Source organism: Accipiter gentilis, chromosome 1 (assembly GCF_929443795.1).
Source record: "Accipiter gentilis chromosome 1, bAccGen1.1, whole genome shotgun sequence".
Classification (NCBI taxonomy): domain Eukaryota; kingdom Metazoa; phylum Chordata; class Aves; order Accipitriformes; family Accipitridae; genus Astur; species Astur gentilis.
In genome coordinates this window covers 37,007,720-37,028,342 of record NC_064880.1, presented here as the reverse complement: position 1 = coordinate 37,028,342, position 20,623 = coordinate 37,007,720, and the positions used below count along the sequence as shown (strand labels likewise).

At 67.9% G+C, this 20,623-nt stretch overlaps 1 protein-coding gene across 5 annotated transcripts in view; it reads left to right on the top strand.

Moving 5' to 3' along the window:
• Positions 1-19,600, top strand: part of SPEG (striated muscle enriched protein kinase) — a 38,536-nt gene extending 18,936 nt beyond the window's left edge. For all 5 annotated transcript variants that reach the window (XM_049805846.1, XM_049805866.1, XM_049805839.1 and 2 more), the window contains 35 exons: positions 1,477-1,688; positions 1,981-2,069; positions 2,270-2,451; positions 4,602-4,862; positions 6,189-6,347; positions 6,496-6,685; positions 6,832-7,061; positions 7,245-7,364; positions 7,781-7,885; positions 7,986-8,192; positions 8,320-8,443; positions 8,865-9,037; positions 9,870-9,982; positions 10,193-10,361; positions 10,445-10,538; positions 10,892-11,092; positions 11,254-11,314; positions 11,513-11,590; positions 11,726-11,898; positions 11,986-12,012; positions 12,256-12,408; positions 12,624-12,666; positions 12,761-12,829; positions 12,986-15,164; positions 15,274-15,426; positions 15,500-15,616; positions 15,698-15,865; positions 16,150-16,272; positions 16,465-16,629; positions 16,807-17,500; positions 17,593-17,832; positions 17,905-18,128; positions 18,594-18,669; positions 18,923-19,072; positions 19,373-19,600. In XM_049805846.1, coding sequence (XP_049661803.1) covers positions 1,477-1,688; positions 1,981-2,069; positions 2,270-2,451; positions 4,602-4,862; positions 6,189-6,347; positions 6,496-6,685; positions 6,832-7,061; positions 7,245-7,364; positions 7,781-7,885; positions 7,986-8,192; positions 8,320-8,443; positions 8,865-9,037; positions 9,870-9,982; positions 10,193-10,361; positions 10,445-10,538; positions 10,892-11,092; positions 11,254-11,314; positions 11,513-11,590; positions 11,726-11,898; positions 11,986-12,012; positions 12,256-12,408; positions 12,624-12,666; positions 12,761-12,829; positions 12,986-15,164; positions 15,274-15,426; positions 15,500-15,616; positions 15,698-15,865; positions 16,150-16,272; positions 16,465-16,629; positions 16,807-17,500; positions 17,593-17,832; positions 17,905-18,128; positions 18,594-18,669; positions 18,923-19,072; positions 19,373-19,580 — 7,730 coding nt within the window. In that variant the 3' untranslated portion in view covers positions 19,581-19,600. The remainder of the gene's footprint in view (positions 1-1,476; positions 1,689-1,980; positions 2,070-2,269; positions 2,452-4,601; positions 4,863-6,188; positions 6,348-6,495; positions 6,686-6,831; positions 7,062-7,244; positions 7,365-7,780; positions 7,886-7,985; positions 8,193-8,319; positions 8,444-8,864; positions 9,038-9,869; positions 9,983-10,192; positions 10,362-10,444; positions 10,539-10,891; positions 11,093-11,253; positions 11,315-11,512; positions 11,591-11,725; positions 11,899-11,985; positions 12,013-12,255; positions 12,409-12,623; positions 12,667-12,760; positions 12,830-12,985; positions 15,165-15,273; positions 15,427-15,499; positions 15,617-15,697; positions 15,866-16,149; positions 16,273-16,464; positions 16,630-16,806; positions 17,501-17,592; positions 17,833-17,904; positions 18,129-18,593; positions 18,670-18,922; positions 19,073-19,372) is intronic.
• Positions 19,601-20,623: the final 1,023 nt, after the last annotated feature.

Here is a 20,623-nt window from a genome sequence, read left to right as displayed (position 1 = left end):
TCCTGCCGGGGGGGGGGGGGGGGGGGGGAGCGGGGTGAGGCTGTGAGCATCCCCCGGCACCCAGCGAACAGCCCGGTGTCCGGCCTCCCCCACACCTGCCCTGCGCCCCGTTAGCCATGGGGATACCCCAGCCTGCCCTCCAGCCCGCGAACCGTGGGGGTACCCCTGCCCTCCAGCCTCCTAGCCGTGGGGATACCGCCGGCCCGCAAGCTCTTCGCTGTGGGGACACCCAGCCTGCCCACCAAGCTGCTAGCCGCGGGGTACCCAGCCTGCCCCCCGCCCCGCCGGCCGTGGGGATGCCCAGCCCGCCGCAGCCCTAAGGCGCTCCCCATCCCGAGAGCGTCCCTGGGGAGCGAGCAGCGGCTCAGAGCTGCCCTGGGGGCTGGAAGGCCCCCCGAAACCCCCGCCCGCTCCGCGGTGCAGCGGGGCCGTACACCCAGGGGCAGCAGCGGGGGCCGGGCAGGGCCAGCCGGGGGCACAGCGGTGGGGGGCCGGGCCGGGGGCCCGGCAGCCCCCGGCCCCGCGGCGGGCCCTCCCCCGCTCTGCTGGCCCAGCCCCGGGGGCCGGCCGGCGCTGGGGCGGGGAGGGCTCAGCGGGCCGCCGGCTCTGCGGGCTGGAGGCGCGCCCGGCACCGCCGCACCGGCCCCGGCCTCGGCCCCGGCGGCTCGGCGGTGCGGTGCGGCCCGGCCCGGCCCGGCCCGGCGCGGCGGCTGCCGGGCCCGCGCCCCGCGGTAAGTTCGGGGAGCGGCGGGGGGATTCGGGAGGGCGGGGGGGGAGGCCGGGAGTCGGGCCCCCCGCCGCAGCTCTCCGCCCTGGGGCTGCCCGCGGGCAGCGCGGGGGGGGGGGGGGCGCAGCCCTCGCCCTGCACCGGGCAGCCCGCCCGCCTCCCCCCGGTAAGGGGAGGAGGGAGGGGGGAGGGCGCTCCGGCAGCCGGGCTGGAGTGGGGCCAGCACCCCCAGCGCGGCGGCCGGGCGCTGCCAGCACCCCGCGCCGCTCGCCGCTCCCCACCTCGCACCACTCACCCCCGGCCCCCGCACGCATCCCGCCTCCCGCGGGTCCCCCAGCCCGGCCGCGGGTGGGCTCCCCACGCAGGCGGGTCCGGCCCCCCGGGGAGCGGGCAGGCGGCCGGCCGGGCTGCTGGGGGAGCGCAGCTGCCAATGTCACCTTCAGCCCTCGGCGGCTCGGGGCAGGGGCAGCCATCCCGGGAATCCGGGCGGCTTAAGGATGGGAGCGCGGGCTGCTGCGTAAGAGCCACTTGAGCCCTGCTGTCGCCTTGCGGGATATCGCGTCCCCTTATCGTCCCGTGGAGTGCTTCTCACTCCCTCCCCCGGCGCGGCCCCGCACCCCTTCGCTGCTGGCTGCTGCCGAGCTGGGATGTGCCGTGGGACGGCCGTGCCCGGGCACCCCTGGGGTGTCCTGACCCGCCTGCCCGGCTCTGACTGCTGCCAGCTCCTTATCCAGCCTCTCCTGTGCTAGCCCCCGCCGTGGAGCGGCATGGGAACTTGGCACCCCCCCTCGGCCAGGCCAGCCCCATCACCTCGGATGAGGAGTACCTGAGCCCCCTGGAAGAGTTCCCCGAGTCCGGCACCCCCCAGCACCGACCGGCCATGAAGCTGCAGCCTAGAGCCGAGCACGGGGCTGCCCGCGGCTCCCCGGAGAGCACCTTCAAGGCTGCACCCACCTTTGAGGTGAGCCAACACCCGCCCCCCCCCCGCCCCCCCCCAGGACCTGGCAGACGGGGAGCAGTGCCCTGTGACCACAAGCCCTGTGGTCCCCAGTGCCAGGAGGTGCCGGATCAGGCTTTCCTACCCCCTGATCTGGGGTGCTCCTGGCACCTGGGCAGCCTCCGCTCCACCAGCTCCCCTGGTTCTCCAGGGCTGCTGTTGTGATGGGGGACGCATAGCCCTGGGTGCAGTGATGGGCATGCATGGCCCTGGGTGCAGGTGGGTGCTCACTGCTCTCTGACTCCTGCTTCCCCAGGTGTCCCTGTCGGACCAGTCGGTGCTGGAGGGACAGGACGTCAGCATGAGTGTCCGCGTCCGTGGGGAGCCCAAGCCTATCATTTACTGGTGAGTCCCGGTGCTCGCTGGGTCACAGCTGGGCAGGGAAGGAGGGGACAGGCACAGTGACCTCCCCGTTTGGGGATGGCCAGCTTGGATCTCTGGTCTTTAGCAGGGTTGGGGGTGGAAGAGAGGGGTCCTTTGGGGACGGCCAGGCTGGACATGCAGGGCCAGGCGTGACCATGCTGTTCTGCCCGTGTCCCGAGCAGGCTGAGGAACAGGCAGCCAGTGAAGTATGGCCGCCGGCACCATGCAGAGGAGGCGGAGGGGGCACGGGGGCTCTTCACGCTGCACATCCTGGCAGCGGAGCGCACAGACACTGGCTTCTACACCTGCAAGGCCGTCAACGAGTATGGCACCAAGCAGTGCGAGGCCAAGCTGGAGGTCAGAGGTAAAGCTCCCCGAGCGCGTCTCCCCCAGCCCTGAGGGGCCAGCTGTCTCCAGTACCCTGCATGAGCTGTGTGGGGAAGGGGCTGCTGAAGACCCCCCCCTTGGTGGTGCTGCAGGAGAAGGCAACAAGCCAGCCTGCCCTTCCCTGCCGCAGCGCAGGTGGGCGCAAGCCGGGAGCAGGAAAGTGAAGCTGCGTGCCTGGGTCTGCCCGCAGAGGCTGGCCCTGCAGCGGAAGGCAGGCTGCACTGCTGCCCCATCCAGATGTGCGGCCCCACAGCCCTGGGTCCCACCACCCAACTGTGCCAGGGCCCCCGATGGCCTGACCCAGAGCCCGCTGCTCCCCGCAGCCCAGCTTCACCCCACAATCCCCTGTCTCCCCATGTACCCACTGCTGGGGCCGGTTGCTGCCCCTGGCTGCGCAGGGAGGGCTTTTGCCCTTGGTCACCCTGCAGGGGACATGTCCCCCCACCCTGCTGTGCCAACAGCTCCTTCCCTCCTCGTCCCAGACAGCCTACAAGCTGTGTGCCAGGCACAGGGCAGCTTGGAGAGGTCCCCCCCTGCCCGTTTCCAGCAATAGCCCTTATGCGTGGGACTGGGCTGTCCAGCCCCCATCCCTTGCCGTTCCTCCCCAGCCCTGCTGTGGTCCTCCTAGGACCCCAATATATGTGTGCAAATGGGGGAGGGGGGGGTCAGGACTGATAGCCAGGCTCTGCCTGTCATCCCCCGAGGCCAGGGAAGAAGCCTGCGGGGATGAGTGATGCTGCCTCCCTCCTCTTGCCCTTTGCTGTGTGTGCCCTGCTCCCCCCCCCCAGCCCTCCCCGCTGACGGCTGCCTGAGCCTGCCGGGCTGCGCCCATCCCACCCCGGCCTTGGCTGCACTGCTTGTACCCTGCCGGGACCCCGCTCCCAGCCTCCGGCAAAGCGCGGCGGCACTGGGGTGGGAGTGGGAGCCAGCCCTGTGCCCCACAGCCAGCAGGAGCTGGGCTGCGGGGGCGACGGCCCAAGCCCCGGCCCCTCTCAGGGGGCTCGGCAGGTGGCTCCGTGCCTTGGTGCGCACTCGCACCCTTCGTGCCGGCGCTGGCGTGTGCGTGCGTGCGTGCTGACCCCGTTGCTGCTGCACTAACCCTTCCGCTTGCTGACTGCGGTTTTTGTCTGTACGCAGGGGGAGTACGATAAGGGGGTGCATCTCTCAGAGCCGCGGCCGCGGGGCTCTTAGTTGGACACCTCTTAGGCAGTGGACCTCACCTTGTGTTATTACCTTCTGCTCCATCCGCCGCCTCGTCCTGGATGCACCGCGGGGACGCGCGGGCCCTCGACTGCGGGCAGGGGCTCGCCGGATGGCCGGGGGAGGCGTAACCGAGGCGGGGTGGGGGGAGCGGCAGGGGAGCGCCAGGCACCCCCTCAGCCGGGCCAGGGCGGCCGTATGACGCTGTCTCGTCTCTTGCTCCGTCTGTCTGTCCCTGTCTGCGTGTCCTGCCGCTCCTCTCCTTGCTGCCCAGGGAAGGGGAGCAGGGAGCTGAGCCCACGGTCGCCGCCGTGCCGGCCGGGGCTGTAGGGAAGGGGCTGCGGCATGGTGGCAGCTCTGCAACGGTCACCTCGGAGCATGGGGGACAGGAGACCCCCGGGACCCCTGCGGGGGAGCACCCTGCCCCAGCCGCAGTGGGGAGGGAGAGCATCTGCCCCTTCGGCCCGCGGGCAGCCGCCCGGGTGCCGGCCTGGTCACCTTGAGATGCCCCTCACAGCCCCAGGGCTCGGGGTCCGCCCGGAGCACCCCCCAGCTCCGGGTCTCTTCTCCCCGGGGAGGGGGCTTGGCGGGGGGGCGGGCTGCGAGGCCGTGACCCTTTTTTTGTAGCTCTAATAAAATCTGTTTGGTAAAGCGCTGTGTGGTGTGTTCCTGGCACGGACACCTCCCCTCACCCCCGGCCCCCTCCCTGGCTCAGCTCCGCTTTCCACATCTCGCCCCCCCGTCCCACCCTTCCCCGCTGCACTCCCTGCCCGCCGCACCGGGCCCTCTCCCCGCATGTCCCCCCCTGCCCCGCACGTCCCCCCCCCCCCCCCCCCGCCAACTCCATCCCCGCCACCTCTCATGGTTGCTTTTCAGTTGCTGAGACGCGTCTCTCTTTCTTTCTCTCTCTCCCCCCTTCCCGGGCAGCTCGCCCCGAGTGCCAGTCCCTGGCCATCGTGGTTCCCCTGCAGGACGTGGTGGTCGGGGCGGGGGAGCTGGCACTCTTTGAGTGCCTGGTGGCTGGCCCGCCAGACATGGACGTGGACTGGCTGTCCCGGGGCCGGCTGCTCCAGCCCGCCCTGCTCAAATGCAAGATGCATTTTGACGGGCGCAAGTGCAAGCTGCTGCTCACCTCCGTGCATGAGGACGACAGCGGGATCTACACCTGCAAGCTCAGCACCGCCAAAGGTAAGCGGCGGTCACGCAGCTCCCCGGGGGGGCGGGTATCTCTCGGGGCTCGGCCCTAGGGGGGTGCTGGGGAGTGGACGGCCCCCCCTGTCCCTGGGTCCGGGGCTCTGGTCCCCCTGGGATGGAGCTGTGAGTGCTGGAGGTGGGGGCCAGGGGGCCGGGGAGTGGTTGCTGCCCCAGGAGCTGGGCAGCTTTCCCCAGCTGGGAAAACCGGTGGGCATCAGTCCTCGGGGTCCAGCACCCTGAGCCCTGCAGCCCTGTCACACCCCACTCAGCTCTTCTGCCGGCATGCATGCAGCTCCCAGAAATGTGGGGAGATGCATTCGCACTGTGGCTGCACCGGCTGGATGCAGCCCTGGAGCACGGCTGTGCCTGTTCCCTGGCTCCGGAGCCTCTGGGCGCCCGGCTCTGGTACCCACCTGTCCCTGCTGGCCTGGGAGGTGGCAGGGGCAATGGGCAGGTTGGTCAGGGCCGCCCACCCTCTCCCACCGAGCCATCACTGGTGGCATCTGAGGAAGAGCAACAGGACCCGGCCTCTGTCCCGTGGCTCTGACACCCCCCTGTGCCTGCGCATGCTGCACACAGCCTCTGTCCCCCGCAGTGGGGCAGGGACAAGGGTCCCTTTCGAATTCCCCAGCCCGCCTGGGCAGCCCCTTGGCAGTAACCCAGGCTGCGGTGGGTGCAGGGGGCAGCGGCATTCCTGGCACCCTGTGGCTGGTGCCTGTGCATCCCTCCATGGAGGAGGCTGTACGCCTGCAGGGATTTGAGGGCAGCAGCAGTTTTGGGTGCAGGTAGGTGAAGCTGTGCCTGAGCATGGTGTCAATCCCTGCCCGGGATGGGTGACGACACCATCGTTGCAAAGCGGTCTCTGCTGCAAACCCCCTCATCTGGAGCATCCAGCCTGCGCCTGTGCCCATGCTGCCCCTGGGTGCTGCATGTGCCGGCGCTGCCTGCTTCAGCATCGCCTCCCCGTCCCCAAGGGGCTAGGCCAGCTGTGACCCCCTGCCCTATGGGAAGGAGAGAGCATCCTCCCGCCCCACAACTGCTGGCATCTGTACTGCTATGAAGGGAGGAAAGAGGCACCCCACTGCCAGCAGAGTACCAGCCCTGGGCATAGGGACCTCGCACACATTTGTACCCCCCTGCCCCATGCAGGGACAGAGCTTGGCACCCAGCACACCCGGGCTCAGCCCCCACCCAGCGTGGGGTACGCTCAGCTACAACCACGTTGGCTGCTGGGGCTGCAGGTGGGGGGGACGCAGGCTGCCTCCTGCCCCGCACACAGGCGTGTTGCGTGGGGCCCACTTCTACCTCCTCTCCTTGCAGACGAGCTGACCTGCAGTGCCCGGCTGACGGTGCAGCCCTCTGTGCAGCCACTCTTCACCCGCAAGCTGGAGGATGTGGACGTGGTGGAAGGGCGGACGGCGCGTTTTGACTGCATGATCAGTGGGACTCCCCCCCCGGTGGTCACCTGGACACATTTTGGTAACCCCCAAGCCCAGAGAGCTTGCCCAAGGCCCTGCAGGGAAACCTCTCCCCATCCCCTTGGGGGCTGCATCCAAGGGCTCATGCCCGGCTGGGGCTGGAAGGGGTGCTGATACTGATGCTGATGCTGGTGTGTGTCTCCGTGCAGGCCAGCCCGTGCAGGAGGGGGAGAACGTGCGGATTCAGCGGGATGGTGGGCTGCACTCGCTGGTCATCGTGCACGTGGGCAGCGAGGATGAGGGGCAGTATGCGGTGACAGCCAGGAATGCCCATGGCCACGTGGAATGCTCTGCTGAGCTCTACGTGGAGGAGCCGCGGCCATCTGCTGCCTCCCAGATGTAAGAGCCGGGGGTCTCTGGGGTTTGCATCCTGCCTGCTTGCTTCCCCCTGGGATGTGGGGGACAGTGGGTTTATGCAAAGCCTAGGGCCAGGGATGGCCTGGGGGCACTGTATTCCCGCTGCGAGTGTGTGTGGGCTCTTGCAGCTCCAAGCTGGAGAAGATGCCATCCATCCCGGAGGAGCCAGAGCAGGCAGAGACGGAGGCAGAGTGCTTCACCATGCCTGATTTCCTGAAGCCGCTGCACAACCTGGACGTGGTGGAGTCGAAGGAGGCCGTGCTGGAGTGCCAGGTGGCCGGGCTGCCCTACCCCTCCATCACCTGGTTCCACAATGGCTCCCGCATCGACAGCACAGATGACCGCAAGATGATGCAGTGTAGGGCTCCCTGCCGCCCTCCTCGCCCCCTTGGGGTCCCTCCACCTGGGGCAGAGGAAGGGGGGACACCCTGGGAGGAAGGATCACCCCCCAGACCTTCATGCCCCATGAGGCAGGGAGGGGAGCCCAGTGCAGCTTGGCTGTCAGTGTCTTACCCGTGTGTCCCCGTTCCCCCCCCCCCAGATAAGGACATCCATCGCCTGGTGTTCACGGCCGTCAGCCATGCACACGCTGGCGTCTATAAAAGCGTCATCGCCAACAAAGTGGGGAAGGCCACATGCTACGCGCACCTCTACGTCACTGGTAAGCAGCAGTGGGCAGCACCGGGGATGTGCGGCCACTCGCTGCCACCCTGCTGAGCTGTGGCCTGGGGCTGGGGGTCGGTGGCCCTGTGTAGCGAGGTCCTACGTTGATAGGGTCACAGGGCAGTTCAGGTTGGAGGGGAGCTCAGGTCTCTAATCCAACCTAAAAGCGGGGTCAGCTGTGCAGTCCTCCCCTTGCGGGGTCAGGACCCATCCCTGGACCCCCAGATCCCACGTGGGACTTGCTGGCGGCACCAGCTCCGCAGGGGCCACCAGGCTGAGCCCCCGCCGGAGAACCAGTGAGGGTTGCTGGCCCCATCCATCCCCTGCAGCCTGCGTCTCCCGGGGTGTGGGGCAGATGTCCTGAGGAGCTGTGGCAGAGGCCATGCTCACACCCCTCCCCTCCTCCCCACACAGACGTGGTGCCGACCCCCCCAGATGGGCCTCCCACCGTGGCCTCGGTGACCGGCAGAGCCATCACGTTGACCTGGAACAAGCCCAGGTGGCTGGACACTGCCATAGGTGAGGGGGCTGGGGCTGGGCAGGGGGTGGGCAATGCCGTGATGGGGCACAGGGGCCAGCCCGATGCCGGGGGCTCTGCACCGACCCTGTCCCCCTGCAGACCCCAACTCGGTGACCTACGTGGTGCAAATGCAAGTGCTGGGCACAACGCAGTGGCTGGTGCTGGCGGCCGGCGTGCGGGACACCACCTACACGGTGCATGGGCTGACCAAGGGTGCCCAGTACCTCTTCCGCGTCATCACCGCCACCCCCAAGACCAACAGCAAGCCCTGCCCACCTGTGGGGCCCGTGCAGCTCCTGGACCGGGGTGAGAGGGGCAGCGGGGAGGGGATGGGTGGCTGGGGTGGAGGGGTCTCTGTCCTCTGTGGGGTGGTGAGCTGCCCAGGGCTGGGCGACGTGGGGTCCGGAGGTGGTGGTGATGATGCGTGTGGTAGGTCCCTACCTGGAAGAGGCCCCGGTCATCCTGGACAAGCCAGATGTGGTGTACGTGGTGGAGGGTCAGCCAGCCTCCATCACCATCACCATCAACCATGTGGAGGCCACTGTCACCTGGAAGAGGTAGGACATGGCGCTGTGCCTGTTGCCTGCCCCATGCCCAGCATCGCCCCACAGGGTACACAAAGAGGGGCTCCTGCACCAGCTCCCCGTGGAGCCTGTGGTGGGTGGGGGTCCTTCCTTGGGGCTGAGCTGGGCATGCACCCAAGGTTCATGTCCAGGGCTCTGCAGAGCTGCATGCGGGGGGTGCTTTTTTTTGGGGGGGGGGGTGCTGTCAGTGGGGTGCTAAGGGTTGGGAGCCAGTCAGGAGGCAGAGCTAACAACGCGGTGCGAGCTGTTTGTGGGGGCTGTGGGGTGGGAGCCGGGGCCAGGGCTGTCTGTGGGTCAGGAGGTGGCCATGGGGCTGTGAGGTGGGAGCTATCGATGGGGTGGTGGGTCTGGGGCTGCCTGTGGGGCCGTGATGCGGCAGCTGGTGTTCCCGCAGGGGCGGGCAGGTGCTGGGGGAGCAGGAAGGCACGTGCGAGGTGGTGATGCCGGACGACGACCAGCACTGCCTGCGGCTGCTGCGTGTGGGCCGGGGGGCGGCGGGGCCGCTGACCTGCGAGGTGAGCAACCGCCATGGCACTGCCCGCTGCACCCTCCACCTCCGCCTTGCAGGTAGGTGCGCCCGCGCCGGGGGGCCGTGCCCCTCTGCCGAGGGGTGGCATCGCCCTGTAGTGCTTCAAGCCCATGTGCCATGGGGGGGTGGGGGGCTGTGGACATTGCCCCACAGGGTGGCACTGCTCCATGGTGCTCATGTGCCATGGGGGCACTGCCCCATAGCATGACACTGCTCCTCAGTGTTCCATACTTGTATGCCATAGGGATGTTGCTCTATAGGGTGGCAATGCCCCATGGGGCTGAAAAGCCATGAACCATGCGTTGATAGTGCTGCCTGGTGTCCCATACCCATATCTGACTTGGGTAAAAGTGTCCCATGTGCCCCATGACCATGTGCATGGAGTGGCACTGCCCCACGGTGTCCCTCAGCCATGTGCCATGAGTGGCACTGCTGCAGGGTGTCCCATATCTGTGTATAATGGGGTGGCACTGCCCCACAGTGCCCTATGGCCAAGAGCCATGGGACACACCTCCACAATGCCCCCCCAGAGGTGTCATGGGTGGCACTACCCTACAGTACCCCATATGCATATGTAACGGAGAGATGCAAACCCACAGTGCCCTGTGCCCATGTGCCATGAGTGGCACTGCCCCATGGTGCTCCACACCAACGGGTGACTGCCCCACGGTGCTGCAGGCACGTGCCATTGGTGGCCTGCCCCGTTAGTGTCCCGCTCCCGTGTCCGTTGGGGTGGCACTGCCCCATGGCACTCCATGCCCCTATACCATGGGCTGGCACTTCCTCACAGTACCCCACAGCCGTACACCCCATGCCAGTGGCAGGGGGGTGGCACCGCCCCATGGTGCCCCATGCCCCGTCTCTTGGCAGAGGCACCGCGCTTTGAGTCCATCATGGAGGACATCGATGCCCAGGAAGGGGAGACGCCACGCTTCGCCGTGGTGGTGGAGGGGAAACCGCTGCCAGACATCATGTGGTACAAGGTGGGCTGGGACCCTCCACCCCCTTCCTGACCCACAGCCCCCCCAGACCCACCCCCTCCACAGCCTCACCTGGGTTGCTGTGTTGGGGCCTTGGAGTTGTGTTCACCCCCGATGATGCGGGATGCGCCCCATGCCCCATCCACGGGGAAGGGGTGGCGGGAGCTGTTCAGGGATGGGACGGCACCCCCCTGACGCCCCTGCCACCCCCAGGATGGGGAGCTGCTGGAGGAGAGCAGCCATCTGAGCTTCGTATATGAGGACAACGAGTGCTCGCTGGTGGTGCTGGGCGCCGCCGAGCCCGACAGCGGCGTCTACACCTGCACAGCCAAGAACCTGGCCGGGGAGGTCTCCTGCAAGGCGGAGCTGGTGGTGCGGGCAGGTATGGCTGGCCGGCCCCCCGGCCCTAGGGGACAGAGCCCGGGTGCCTGGCTTGCCCCCCGCCAGCGCCTTTCCTTCCCCCAGCCCAGCCCGCTGCCGATGCCGCCATGGAGGAGGATGCGCTGCACAAGGCGCGACGCCTGACCGACTACTACGACGTGCACGAGGAGATTGGGAGGTACGGAGCCGCCAGCACGGTGGGCAGCGGGGCACCCTGGGCGCCACAGGGACAGGGGGGCTGGAGCCGGGCTGCACCCTGGGGCTCTGTCCCTCGGGACTGAGCTCCATGGTACGCCAGATCCTGATGTGCTGGGGCTGCTCTCAGCCATCGTTGGATGCCCTGGTGCCAGCTCAGGGAGGGAAGCCGGCGCAAAGCCAGGCCTGAGCTCTCTCCATGGATGGCCCTGGAAGGCTGCTGGGGCTGCAGGCAGCTCCCTGCAGAGCAGACGCCTGCCCCAGCTGCTCAGGGAAGGGGACGTCTCCTGCTCCCCCACCTTCTTAGCCCCCCTCGCCCCCATTGCTGCATTGCAGGGGGGCTTTCTCCTACCTGCGGAGGGTGACGGAGAAGAGCAGCCGGCTGGACTTTGCCGCCAAGTTCGTCCCCGGGAGGACCAAGGCCAAGCAGTCGGCACGGCGGGAGCTGCACATCCTCTCGCAGCTGGACCACGAGCGCATCGTCTTCTTCCACGACGCCTTTGAGAAGAAGAACGCCGTCATCATGGTCATGGAGCTGTATCCTCTGGGTGCTGCTCTGCGAGCTCGTGGCACGGGGGGCGAGGGGAGGCTTTTGGGGGGGGGTAGGGGGGCAGAGCACATGCGGACGAGCTGCGTGCCCAGGAAGGTGCAGGACACATCAGGGCATGGAGTTTCTGTGCTCCTTGACTGGGGCCCAGCTGCGCCGAGGAAGAGCTGCTGGACAGGATGGCGAGGAAGCCCTCGGTGTGCGAGTCTGAGGTGGGTGAACCCTGGGGGGGCAAAGTGATGGGGGAGGGAGGGAATCTGGGGACATCGGGGTCTGTCCCAGCCCAGGGACGTGCAACACTCATTGTATCAGGCTAAAAAGGGGGCTACAGCCCACACCCTCCTCTGCACAGGGCCAGCGTGGGGCTGACCCATGCTCAGGGTGCCCACTCTCCCTCTGTTCTCTCGCAGGTCCGGTCCTACATGCGGCAGGTCCTGGAGGGGATCTGCTACCTGCACCAGCACAGCATCCTGCACCTGGACATCAAAGTGAGTGGGGGGCTTTCTGGCCCCCTCCCTCCTGCCGTGCTGTGGGGGGCTCGGTCCTGCTGATGGGGACATCCCTTCCCTGGGGGGAGCCCCTGCCTCCTGCCAAGCTCCCCTCCGCCCCGCACTGTCTTGTAGCCAGAAAACCTCCTGATGGCAGATTCGAGCAGCGAGCAGGTCCGGATCTGCGACTTCGGCAATGCACAGGAGTTGACGCCCGAGGAGCCGCAGTACTGCAAGTATGGCACCCCTGAGTTCGTGGGCCCCGAGATCGTCAACCAGAGCCCCGTCTCCAGCGTCACCGACATCTGGTAAGGGTGGCCTCAGGGTGGATGGTGGGCTCCCCGCTACGTCTCGGAGGCTCATGCTGTGCAGTAACCACAGTCTCCTCTCCGCAGGCCTGTAGGGGTCATCGCCTACCTCTGGTAAGTGCCCCGGTGGGCCCCCACGGGAGGGACACCCTTCCCACCCCCTTAACCACTTGCAGTGCTGGGGCTGTGGCCATGCACATTGCTCCTTGCAGACTCAGCCTCCTCCCCAGCTGCTCTTGCCTCTACCCTCCCCATGGCACTGGGGCTGGGGTCCAGGGTCTTGTTCTTGGTCCCCTGTATTTGCCATGCTGTTCCTCATGTTCCCACGGCCCGATGACAATGTCTCTTCCTCGGCAGCCTGACGGGAATCTCCCCCTTCGTGGGCGAGAATGACAAGACAACGCTGATGAACATCCGCAACTACAACGTGGCCTTTGAGGAGAGGATGTTCCAGGGGCTCACCCGGGAGGCCAAGGGCTTTGTCATCAAAGTGCTGGTCAATGACAGGCTGTGAGTGCTGTGGGGTCCCTGGCCCCTGTGCCGCTGGTGTGAGCCTTGTGGTCAAGGGAGGGTGGGGACCCCCCATGCATCGGGGTGCCTGAGGGCAGGCTGGCTGCACAGCCCTGCTGGGGTGCAGCACGGGCAGCCAGACCCTCCTGCCTTTCCCCCGGCTGGCCAAAGCCCCCCAGCCCGGGCGGTTCTCACCCGGTGGTGTCGGTTCACAGGAGACCCAACGCGGAGCAGACCCTGGAGCATCCCTGGTTCAAGGTGAGCCTCAGCAGCGACCCAGTGCCAGCGGCAGCGGGGTTCCACTGAGCCTGCTGTAGGCTCTGTTGGACACCGCTGTCCTCTCGCCTCACAGACGCTGGCCAAGGGGAAGGTCATCAGCACCGACCACCTAAAGCTCTTCCTCTCTCGTCGGAAATGGCAGGTGAAGGCAGGAGCTGGGGAGGGAGGGGGGCAGGCAGGGCTGTGTGCTGGGCAGGATGGGGTGATGTGCACTGGACAGGATGGGGTGATGTGCACTGGGCAGGATGATGCCATGCCACCCGCCCGGGCCTGATCCAGTCCTCTCCGCCGGCTGCAGCGCTCGCAGATCAGCTACAAGTGTAATATGGTGCTGCGGCCGATCCCAGAGCTGCTGGAGGACACGTCCAACCACCTCTCCATCGCCGTGCCCCGGCACCTCAAGGAGTCACCGGCGCTGTCATCCTCCTCGGACTCGGATGACCTGGACGAGCTGCCCTTCATCCCCATGCCGCACCAGGTGGAGTTCTCTGGCTCCCGCATGTCACTCAATGAGATCCCCACAGACGACGAGGCCATGGGGCCATCCGAGGGGCCACAGCTGGAGGGGGTCACGCCGGGGGACGTCTCCGCCATGGAGTGGCAGAGCCAGGGCACAGGGAAGCCCGGGGTGGCTTTGGGGAAGAGGCCAAGGGGTGCCGGGCCACGGCGGCCATGCGCAGAGGTGGAGGCACCCGGCTCCTCCGACGAAGAAGCCCCCGAAGCCCAGAAGCGGCCGGAATACCCCCGCAAAGCCATGAGGAAGGGCTCCAGCCTGGAGTCCCCGGGAAGCGCCCGGCGGGGAGAGCTGAAGAGGGGTGGTTCAGCTGACAGCGCCCTGCTGCTCCACCAGCCTCAGGGGGCCGAGGAGGGGGCCGAGGTGGGACGGGACCCCCGCCGGGCCCTGGCCAAGGCAGCCTCCATGGAGCTGCCACGGCGGAAGGGGACCTGGGGGGAGGACGATCATGCCCAGCGCCTGGAGCTGATGCGACAGCGGCTGCTGCGGGGCAGCTCAGGGGACGGCAAGGTCAGCGGTCTGCGGGGTCCCCTCCTGGAGACCCTGGGGGTCGGCCCAGACAAGAAGGTCCTGCGGCCAACCCGGTTGGAGCCGCCAGCGGTGCCACGGCTTGTGCGGGCAGCCTCCAGCGAGGCCACCTCGCCGCGCCTCCTCCCTGCTGAGCATCAGCTGCAGAAGAGCAGCTCCTTCAGCCACGGGGATGCCGAGCCTGTCGTCCGGCACCGCCGCTCTGGCGCACCCCTGGAGATCCCGGTGGCTCGCCTGGAGGCCCAGAGACTCAAAGAGTCCCCATCACTCTCAGCCCTCTCTGATGCCCGGCCCCCGGCGCCACTGGACGCCCCTGGCCCGCCAACACCCCCCGTGGTAGAGATCGCCGTTCCCCGGGCTCCCACCGCCAAGGTTGCCTTGGGGAGGAGGCGCATCCCTGAGGAGCGCAGCCAGCCTGGGGCCAGCATGGCCACCACCACCATGGGAAAGAAGCCCATGGCCAGGGGGCAGGAGGAGAAGATGCCCACCAAGGCCACTGGAGCCAGTGGGGAGGGGGCTGCCAGGACGGGAGCACCTGCCGCACCGCAGCCCCCAGTCCCCGGTGGCCAAGCCTCAAAAACGTCTTCCTATGCTAAGGTCATGCAAGCCATGGGAGCTGTGCAAGGTGGGGAGCCAGCTACCGAGGAACCTCCCCGGCCCCTGCCGGCCACCCCCACCGAGCCCCGCACGCCAGCACCAGCACCAGCATTGAGGAGGGAGGTGAAGCCCACTGGCTCCTCCAGTTCCCTGCTCATCCAGGACATCGACTCGGAGGAGGTCTTCGAGGCCAAGTTCAAGCGGGGCCGGGAGTCGTCGCTCAGCCGAGGGCTGAAACTCCTCACCCGCTCTCGCTCCGAGGACCGGCACCTGGCCAGCCTCCCGGCCCCCGATGAAGGCATCTACCGTCCAACGCCGGCCGGTGTGCCCCTGGAGCTGCGCAGGGACCGTCCCACCGGGCTGGCAGCCAAGTCCAAGTCAGTGCAGGACCTGCACGAGGTGGAGAAGGACCGGGGCTTCCTCCGGAGGATGTCCGTGCTTCTCAAGCGGACCCCGCCTGCCGAGAGGAAGAAGAGCAGGGGGGAGGATGGGGGCAGCGAGACCCCATCCAGCAGGCGCCGCTTCTCCTGGAGCCTGGCCCTGGGTGGCTCCAAGGAGCGGAGGGACTCGGAGAGCCTCAAGTCGGAGCCGGGGGGCGGCGGGGAGAGCGAGTCACCGGTGGTGGCCGTGCGGAGGAAGATCAGTGCCACGGTGGAGCGGGTCTCCGCGCGGCTGCGCAGCCTGTCGGACGAGCGGCCAGAGGGTGAGGGGCCCGGGGAGCTCCGCCGTGCCAGTTCCGAGGGGGAGAGCCTGCAGCCAGGGCCCCCCCCAGCACCCGCACCCTCTTCTGAGTCCCTGCGCTCGGAGGGCAGCACCCGCTCCTCTGCCTCCACTAAAGGTGAGCGACGAGGGGGGGTCCCACCAGCACCCCGTGGCCCAAACACCCTGGGCATGGCAGGCATGGCCATCCCGGCTTGACCCTGCTCTGTCACCTTGGGTGCCCGCAGGTGGGGGTGAGAGCCAGAAGCGGTCCCGCTGGGAGCGCTGGGGGCTCTCGCGGGGCAAGAAGGAGAAGATGGCCTCGCAGCCCAGCATCCCCTCCAGCCTGCTGCGGGAGGAGGGACCCACCACCGGCCGGCCACATGCACCCAGTGAGTCGGGTAGGTGCAGCCCCCGGGATGGGATGGCGGGTGTGCATCACTGCCGCAGCCTGACCCCACCTCTGCTTTCCAGATTTCCCCCCTGTTTTCCACATCAAGCTGAAGGACCAGGTGCTGCTGGAGGGCGAGGCGCTGACCCTCTGCTGCCTGCCTGCTGGCAGCCCGACCCCCAGGATCCTCTGGATGAAAGGTGGGAGGCTGCCTGCGCTGCCTCGGTGAGTGGGTGCCGGGGGAACGCTGTAGCATCCCTCTCCCCTGCTCCCCCCTGCAGACAAGAGGTCCCTGCAGCCAGACAGCGCACTGAATGTCATCTCCTGCAAGGATGGCCGGCAGATGCTCACGATCACCAAGGTCTCCAGGAAGGACGCGGGGCTGTATGAATGTGCAGCCGCCAACACCCTGGGCACGGCCATCAGCTCCTGCACACTGGCTGTGGCACGTAAGGAGGCGGGAGGGGGACCTCGGGGGACAGAGGTGCTGCCCCGCGGGGAGAGAGCACGTGCCAGGCACAGAACCCAGGGCTGGGGACCGGTCGGAGCAGGTTACTTGAGCTCCGCTCTCCACATCTGCAAGAGACTGGGACTTTTGAGGGGGGACAGGCTAGTTTTGCATGGGCACTTCCAGCATTTCTGAGGCCACATGTTGCGCTGCCCTCACACCGCAGCAGCTCTGCCCTGTCCCTGACTGGTCACCCAGCCCACGCTGCCTGTCCCTTCCTTGCAGGGCTCCCCGGGCGGCCGGGCACCCCAGAGATCCCCCAGAAGTACAAGAACACAGTGCTGGTGCTGTGGAAGCCCGCGGAGAGCAAAGCCCCCTGCACCTACACACTGGAGCGCAGGCTGGAGGGTACGTGGGGCTGCCTCCCATCCCCCAGGGGTTGCAGCCGGAAAGATGGGCTCACACGGGGACACCAATCCAGGACAAAAGTGCCCAATGTCCTTGCTGTCCCCTGGGGCTTGGTGGGGTCCCGGGTCAGGGGTGGGGGACAGGGGGCTGCCCCTGGTCTACCCTCGCCTCACCTTGCTCCCGCGCTGGCAGGGGAGCATGAGTGGAAGATCGTCAGCACTGGCATCGCTGACTGCTACTTCAACGTGACGGAGCTGCCCCCCGGGAGCACCGCCAAGTTTCGGGTGGCCTGTGTCAACAAGGCCGGGCAGGGGCCTTACAGCAACCCCTCCGGGAAGGTGCACCTTGAGGCAGCAGGTGAGCAAGCCCTGTCCCACGGGCGTGGGGCAGCTGTGGGGCTGAGGCCTCTGGGATGCTCTGGGGGTCCTCGAGTCCCAGGGGTCTTCCCCCCAGGGCTTTGGGAAACAGGGCACCACTTCCACCCCACTCCTGGCTTACCCCCACCTGCCTCATACCTCCCTTGGCTCCCCACAGATGCCCGAGCAGCCCCAGCCAAGGACATCGCTGTCCCTGTCCCCGAGAAGGTGGCTTCCAGTCGGTCAACCCAGACACCCATGGGGCAGCTGGAGCCGCTGGCCACGGGGACACCCCCCACGCTGCCGCTCCACAAGCACAAAGGAGTGGTGCAGAAAGCAGACGGAGCGGTGCAGAAGGCAGACGGGGCAGCGCAGGCGGACGTCCCCCCGGGGGTCCTCCAGCCCCCTGCACCGTGCGACGAGGGGCCGCGGCCAGACCCCGAACTCCCACCCGACATCACAGTCTGCATGCCCCCCGAGCTGATGTTTACCCCGCCTCGGACTGTCACCTCACCCCACACAGACACCCCCACCCAAGTCTCCCCCACGCCCCCCACGGACACGTCCCCCCCACCCCAGGCTCCGTCTCCTTCCAAGTTGTCCCCCACTTCCCCAGTGTCAACCACCCCCAGCTCAGCCCCCACGCCGTCTCCCACCCCCAACACCGCACCCACGCGGAAGATGCCCCCCTACATGGTCACGTCCTTCGTCTCCATGCCCCCCGCATCGCCCCTTGCACAGGAGTCGTCCCACCCCACCCCATCCTCCAAGGAGCCCCCAGCTGAGAGCGGGGTCCCGGGGGCAAAAGACAGCACAGCGCTGCGGCAGGGCGTCCCCCAGAAGCCATACACCTTCCTGGATGAGAAGGCGAGGTGAGTAGCAGTGGGACGGGATGCTCTGCCAGGGGTGTCGTCGTCCCCCAGCACCCCATGCTGGGGATGCTGAGCGCCACCCTGTGCCACAGGGGCCGTTTTGGGGTGATCCGGCTGTGCAAGGAGAATGCCACGGGGAAGCACTTCATGGCCAAGATCGTGCCCTACGAGGCGGAGCGGAAGCAGAGCGTGCTGCAGGAGTACGAGATCCTCAAGGCACTGCACCATGAGCGCATCATGGCCCTGCATGAGGCGTACATCACCCCCCGCTACTTGGTGCTCATCTGCGAAAACTGCGCCGGCAAAGAGATCCTCTACAGCATTGTGGACAGGTACGGGCAGGCGCAGGGCCACCGGAGACAGCTGCCGGCACGGGGCCGCCCGCTGATGCCACTTGCCCCCAGGTTTCGCTACTCGGAGGACGACGTGGTGAGCTACGTGCTGCAGCTCCTGCAGGGCCTCGAGTACCTGCACAGCCGCCGCATCGTGCACCTCGACATCAAGCCGGACAACATCGTCATCTCAGGCGTGAACGCCCTCAAGATCATCGATTTCGGCAGCGCCCAGACCTACAACCCCCTTGTGCTGCGGCAGCTGGGGCGGCGTGTCGGCACCCTGGAGTACATGTGTGAGTGGGGCACTGGGGGTGTGGTGGCATGGGGACGGGGACAGGGACAGATCTGGGGCACACTTGTGCCAGAGCTGCGCATGCGTGCCTGTGCAGTTGGGGGCTGAGAATGTGGAGGATTTGAGGTGTCCTTTGGGAAGCTGGGGGGGGTCTTTGGGGTGCTGGGGGTGTCTGCTGAGGGTTTCTGTAGGGTTGCTGGGCTCAGTGGGAGAGTTTGGGTGCTGTGGGGCAGTTGGGGTATCCCTGGAGGTGCTGTGCTCTGTCAGGGTATTGGGGTGTCAGGGAGGGGTGCTGGAGGGTGCAATGGTGCAGTTCTGTGGCTGGTAAGGGTGCTCTGGGTGCTGTGGATGCTGGGGAAGCTGTGGGTGCTGGGGATACTGTGGGTTCTGGAGGTGCTGGGAGTGCTGTGGGTGCTGGGGCTGGGCCCCCCCGGAGCGTATGACAGACCTGCTTCCCTGCCCACAGCACCAGAGGTGGTGAAGGGGGACCCGGTGGGCTCCGCAGCAGATGTCTGGGGTGTTGGCGTCCTCACCTACATCATGTAAGAGAAGGGGCTGGGGGGATGAGCACCCTGAGGTGTAGTCAGCCCCACACAGGGCTCGGTGCCATGGGGGACACCAGGCTGGTGGTGGGCTGGGGGATGCTGTATCCCTGCAGACCCTTCCCAGCTGGACACAGGGATCGAGACACCCTGGCAGCTGTGGCTGTCCCAAACCAGGGATGGGTGGGTAGGGTGTGCTGGGTGCCCTCCCAATGCTGCACTCCAGCCTGTGCCACCCCCTCCACCCTTGCAGGCTCAGTGGGCGGTCGCCCTTCTTCGAACTGGACCCCATCGAGACAGAGAACCGCATCCTGGCAGGGCGCTTCGATGCCTTCAAGCTGTACCCCAATGTCTCGCAGAGTGCTGCCCTCTTCATCCGCAAGGTCCTCGCCGTCCACCCCTGGTGAGTGCCCAGCCCAGCCAGGGAGGGCACGTGGCCCCAGCCTGCGCCTGCGACCCGGCCAGGCAGGCAGCTCCCTGCCCCACAGGGCCCCTCCAGACATCATCAGTGGGACCCCAGGGCCCACCCCTGCTCCTGGAGAGGGCTGGGATCTCCTGAGCTCAGGGCCCTGGGATCCATCCCTGTTCTTGGAGAGGTCTGGGACCCCCTGGGTCTTGCAGGGGAGGGGTGGTGGCCAGGTTTGGGAGGTGCAGCAGCAGCGGGCACCCCACGGTCCCTGACACGGTGCCGCCCCTGCCCCAGGAGCCGCCCCACGGTGAAGGACTGCTTTGCCAACGCCTGGCTCCAGGACGCCTACCTGATGAAGCTGCGCCGCCAGACCCTGACCTTCACCACCAGCCGCCTCAAGGAGTTCCTGGTGGAGCACCAGCGGCGCCGTGGTGAGGCCGTCACCAAGCACAAGGTCTTACTCCGCTCCTACCAGGGCGGCCAGCCGCCGGGGCTGCAGTAGCTGGTGCCTCAGCTGCGGCCGCAAGAGGCCGAGGAGCCAGAGGAACATTCCAGGGGCCACGGGACGGGGCGGCCGAGGAGGAGCCGGGACATGCTAGGATGAGCCCACGGACCTCACGCGCCGCCGCCGGGGATGCTGGCGGCTGGCATCATTTTGGTGGTGCCGATAGAGAGGGGAGGTGCTGCCCCAGCCGGCCCGGTGGTGGGGTCTGGCAGCAGGCGGACGGCAGGAAGCCTTGTTGCGAGGAACCGAGAATGTGGCAGAGGGTCAGGAGAAGGATGGGATGGGGACAGGGGGCCAAGGGAAGCCCCAGGCAGGAGAGGGAGAGACACCAGCACGCCAGCCAGCCCTGGCCACACGGGTCTTGTCAGCCGTGTGCCTTACGCCGCAGCCTGCAGCTGCCCCCGGCCACGGCGCGGGGGTCCCCGCGCCCCCTCCAGTTTGCACGCCAGCGCCCGAGGACTGAGGCTGCTCCAGTGGTTCCTGCAGAGAGGGGCCTGCTCGCAGCCCCCTGCCCCCCCTGCCAGCCAGCACAGCCCCGGTCCTCACGGCTGGGAGCGGGGGCCACTAGCCCCCCACCTTCCGCTCCTCCCAGCCCCGGTCCTGGCAAGCGGGTTTGCGACCCCAGGACCGATGCCGGTGCCTTCCCCGGGGCTGTCAGCTGAGCGCCACTTGGGAGCGGGGGGCTGGCCGGCACCCCTCCTTTTGCAGGGGGGCACCCACGTGCCACGCACACCTCCTGCGCCTGCTCAGGCCGACGCTGCTCACGCTCTGCCTGCCCGGCTCCGGCCCTCGCCCTGCGCCCCGCCACCAGCCCGCCTGCCTGGCCCCAGCCCCCCCCCCCCGCCCCCGCACCCCTTCCCACCCGGCCCCCCGGTGCCACGGCACAGCCCCAGAGGTGCTTTGCCGAGCCCCGCACCACTCTGCACCCCCTCCCCGGCTGGCGGCAGGATGCTCCAGCGTGGCCGGGGTGCCCTGGGCAGGGGGAGGACGGAACGGGGGCAGCCGTTGGGCACCCACCTTCCAGATGCTGCTGTAGCGAT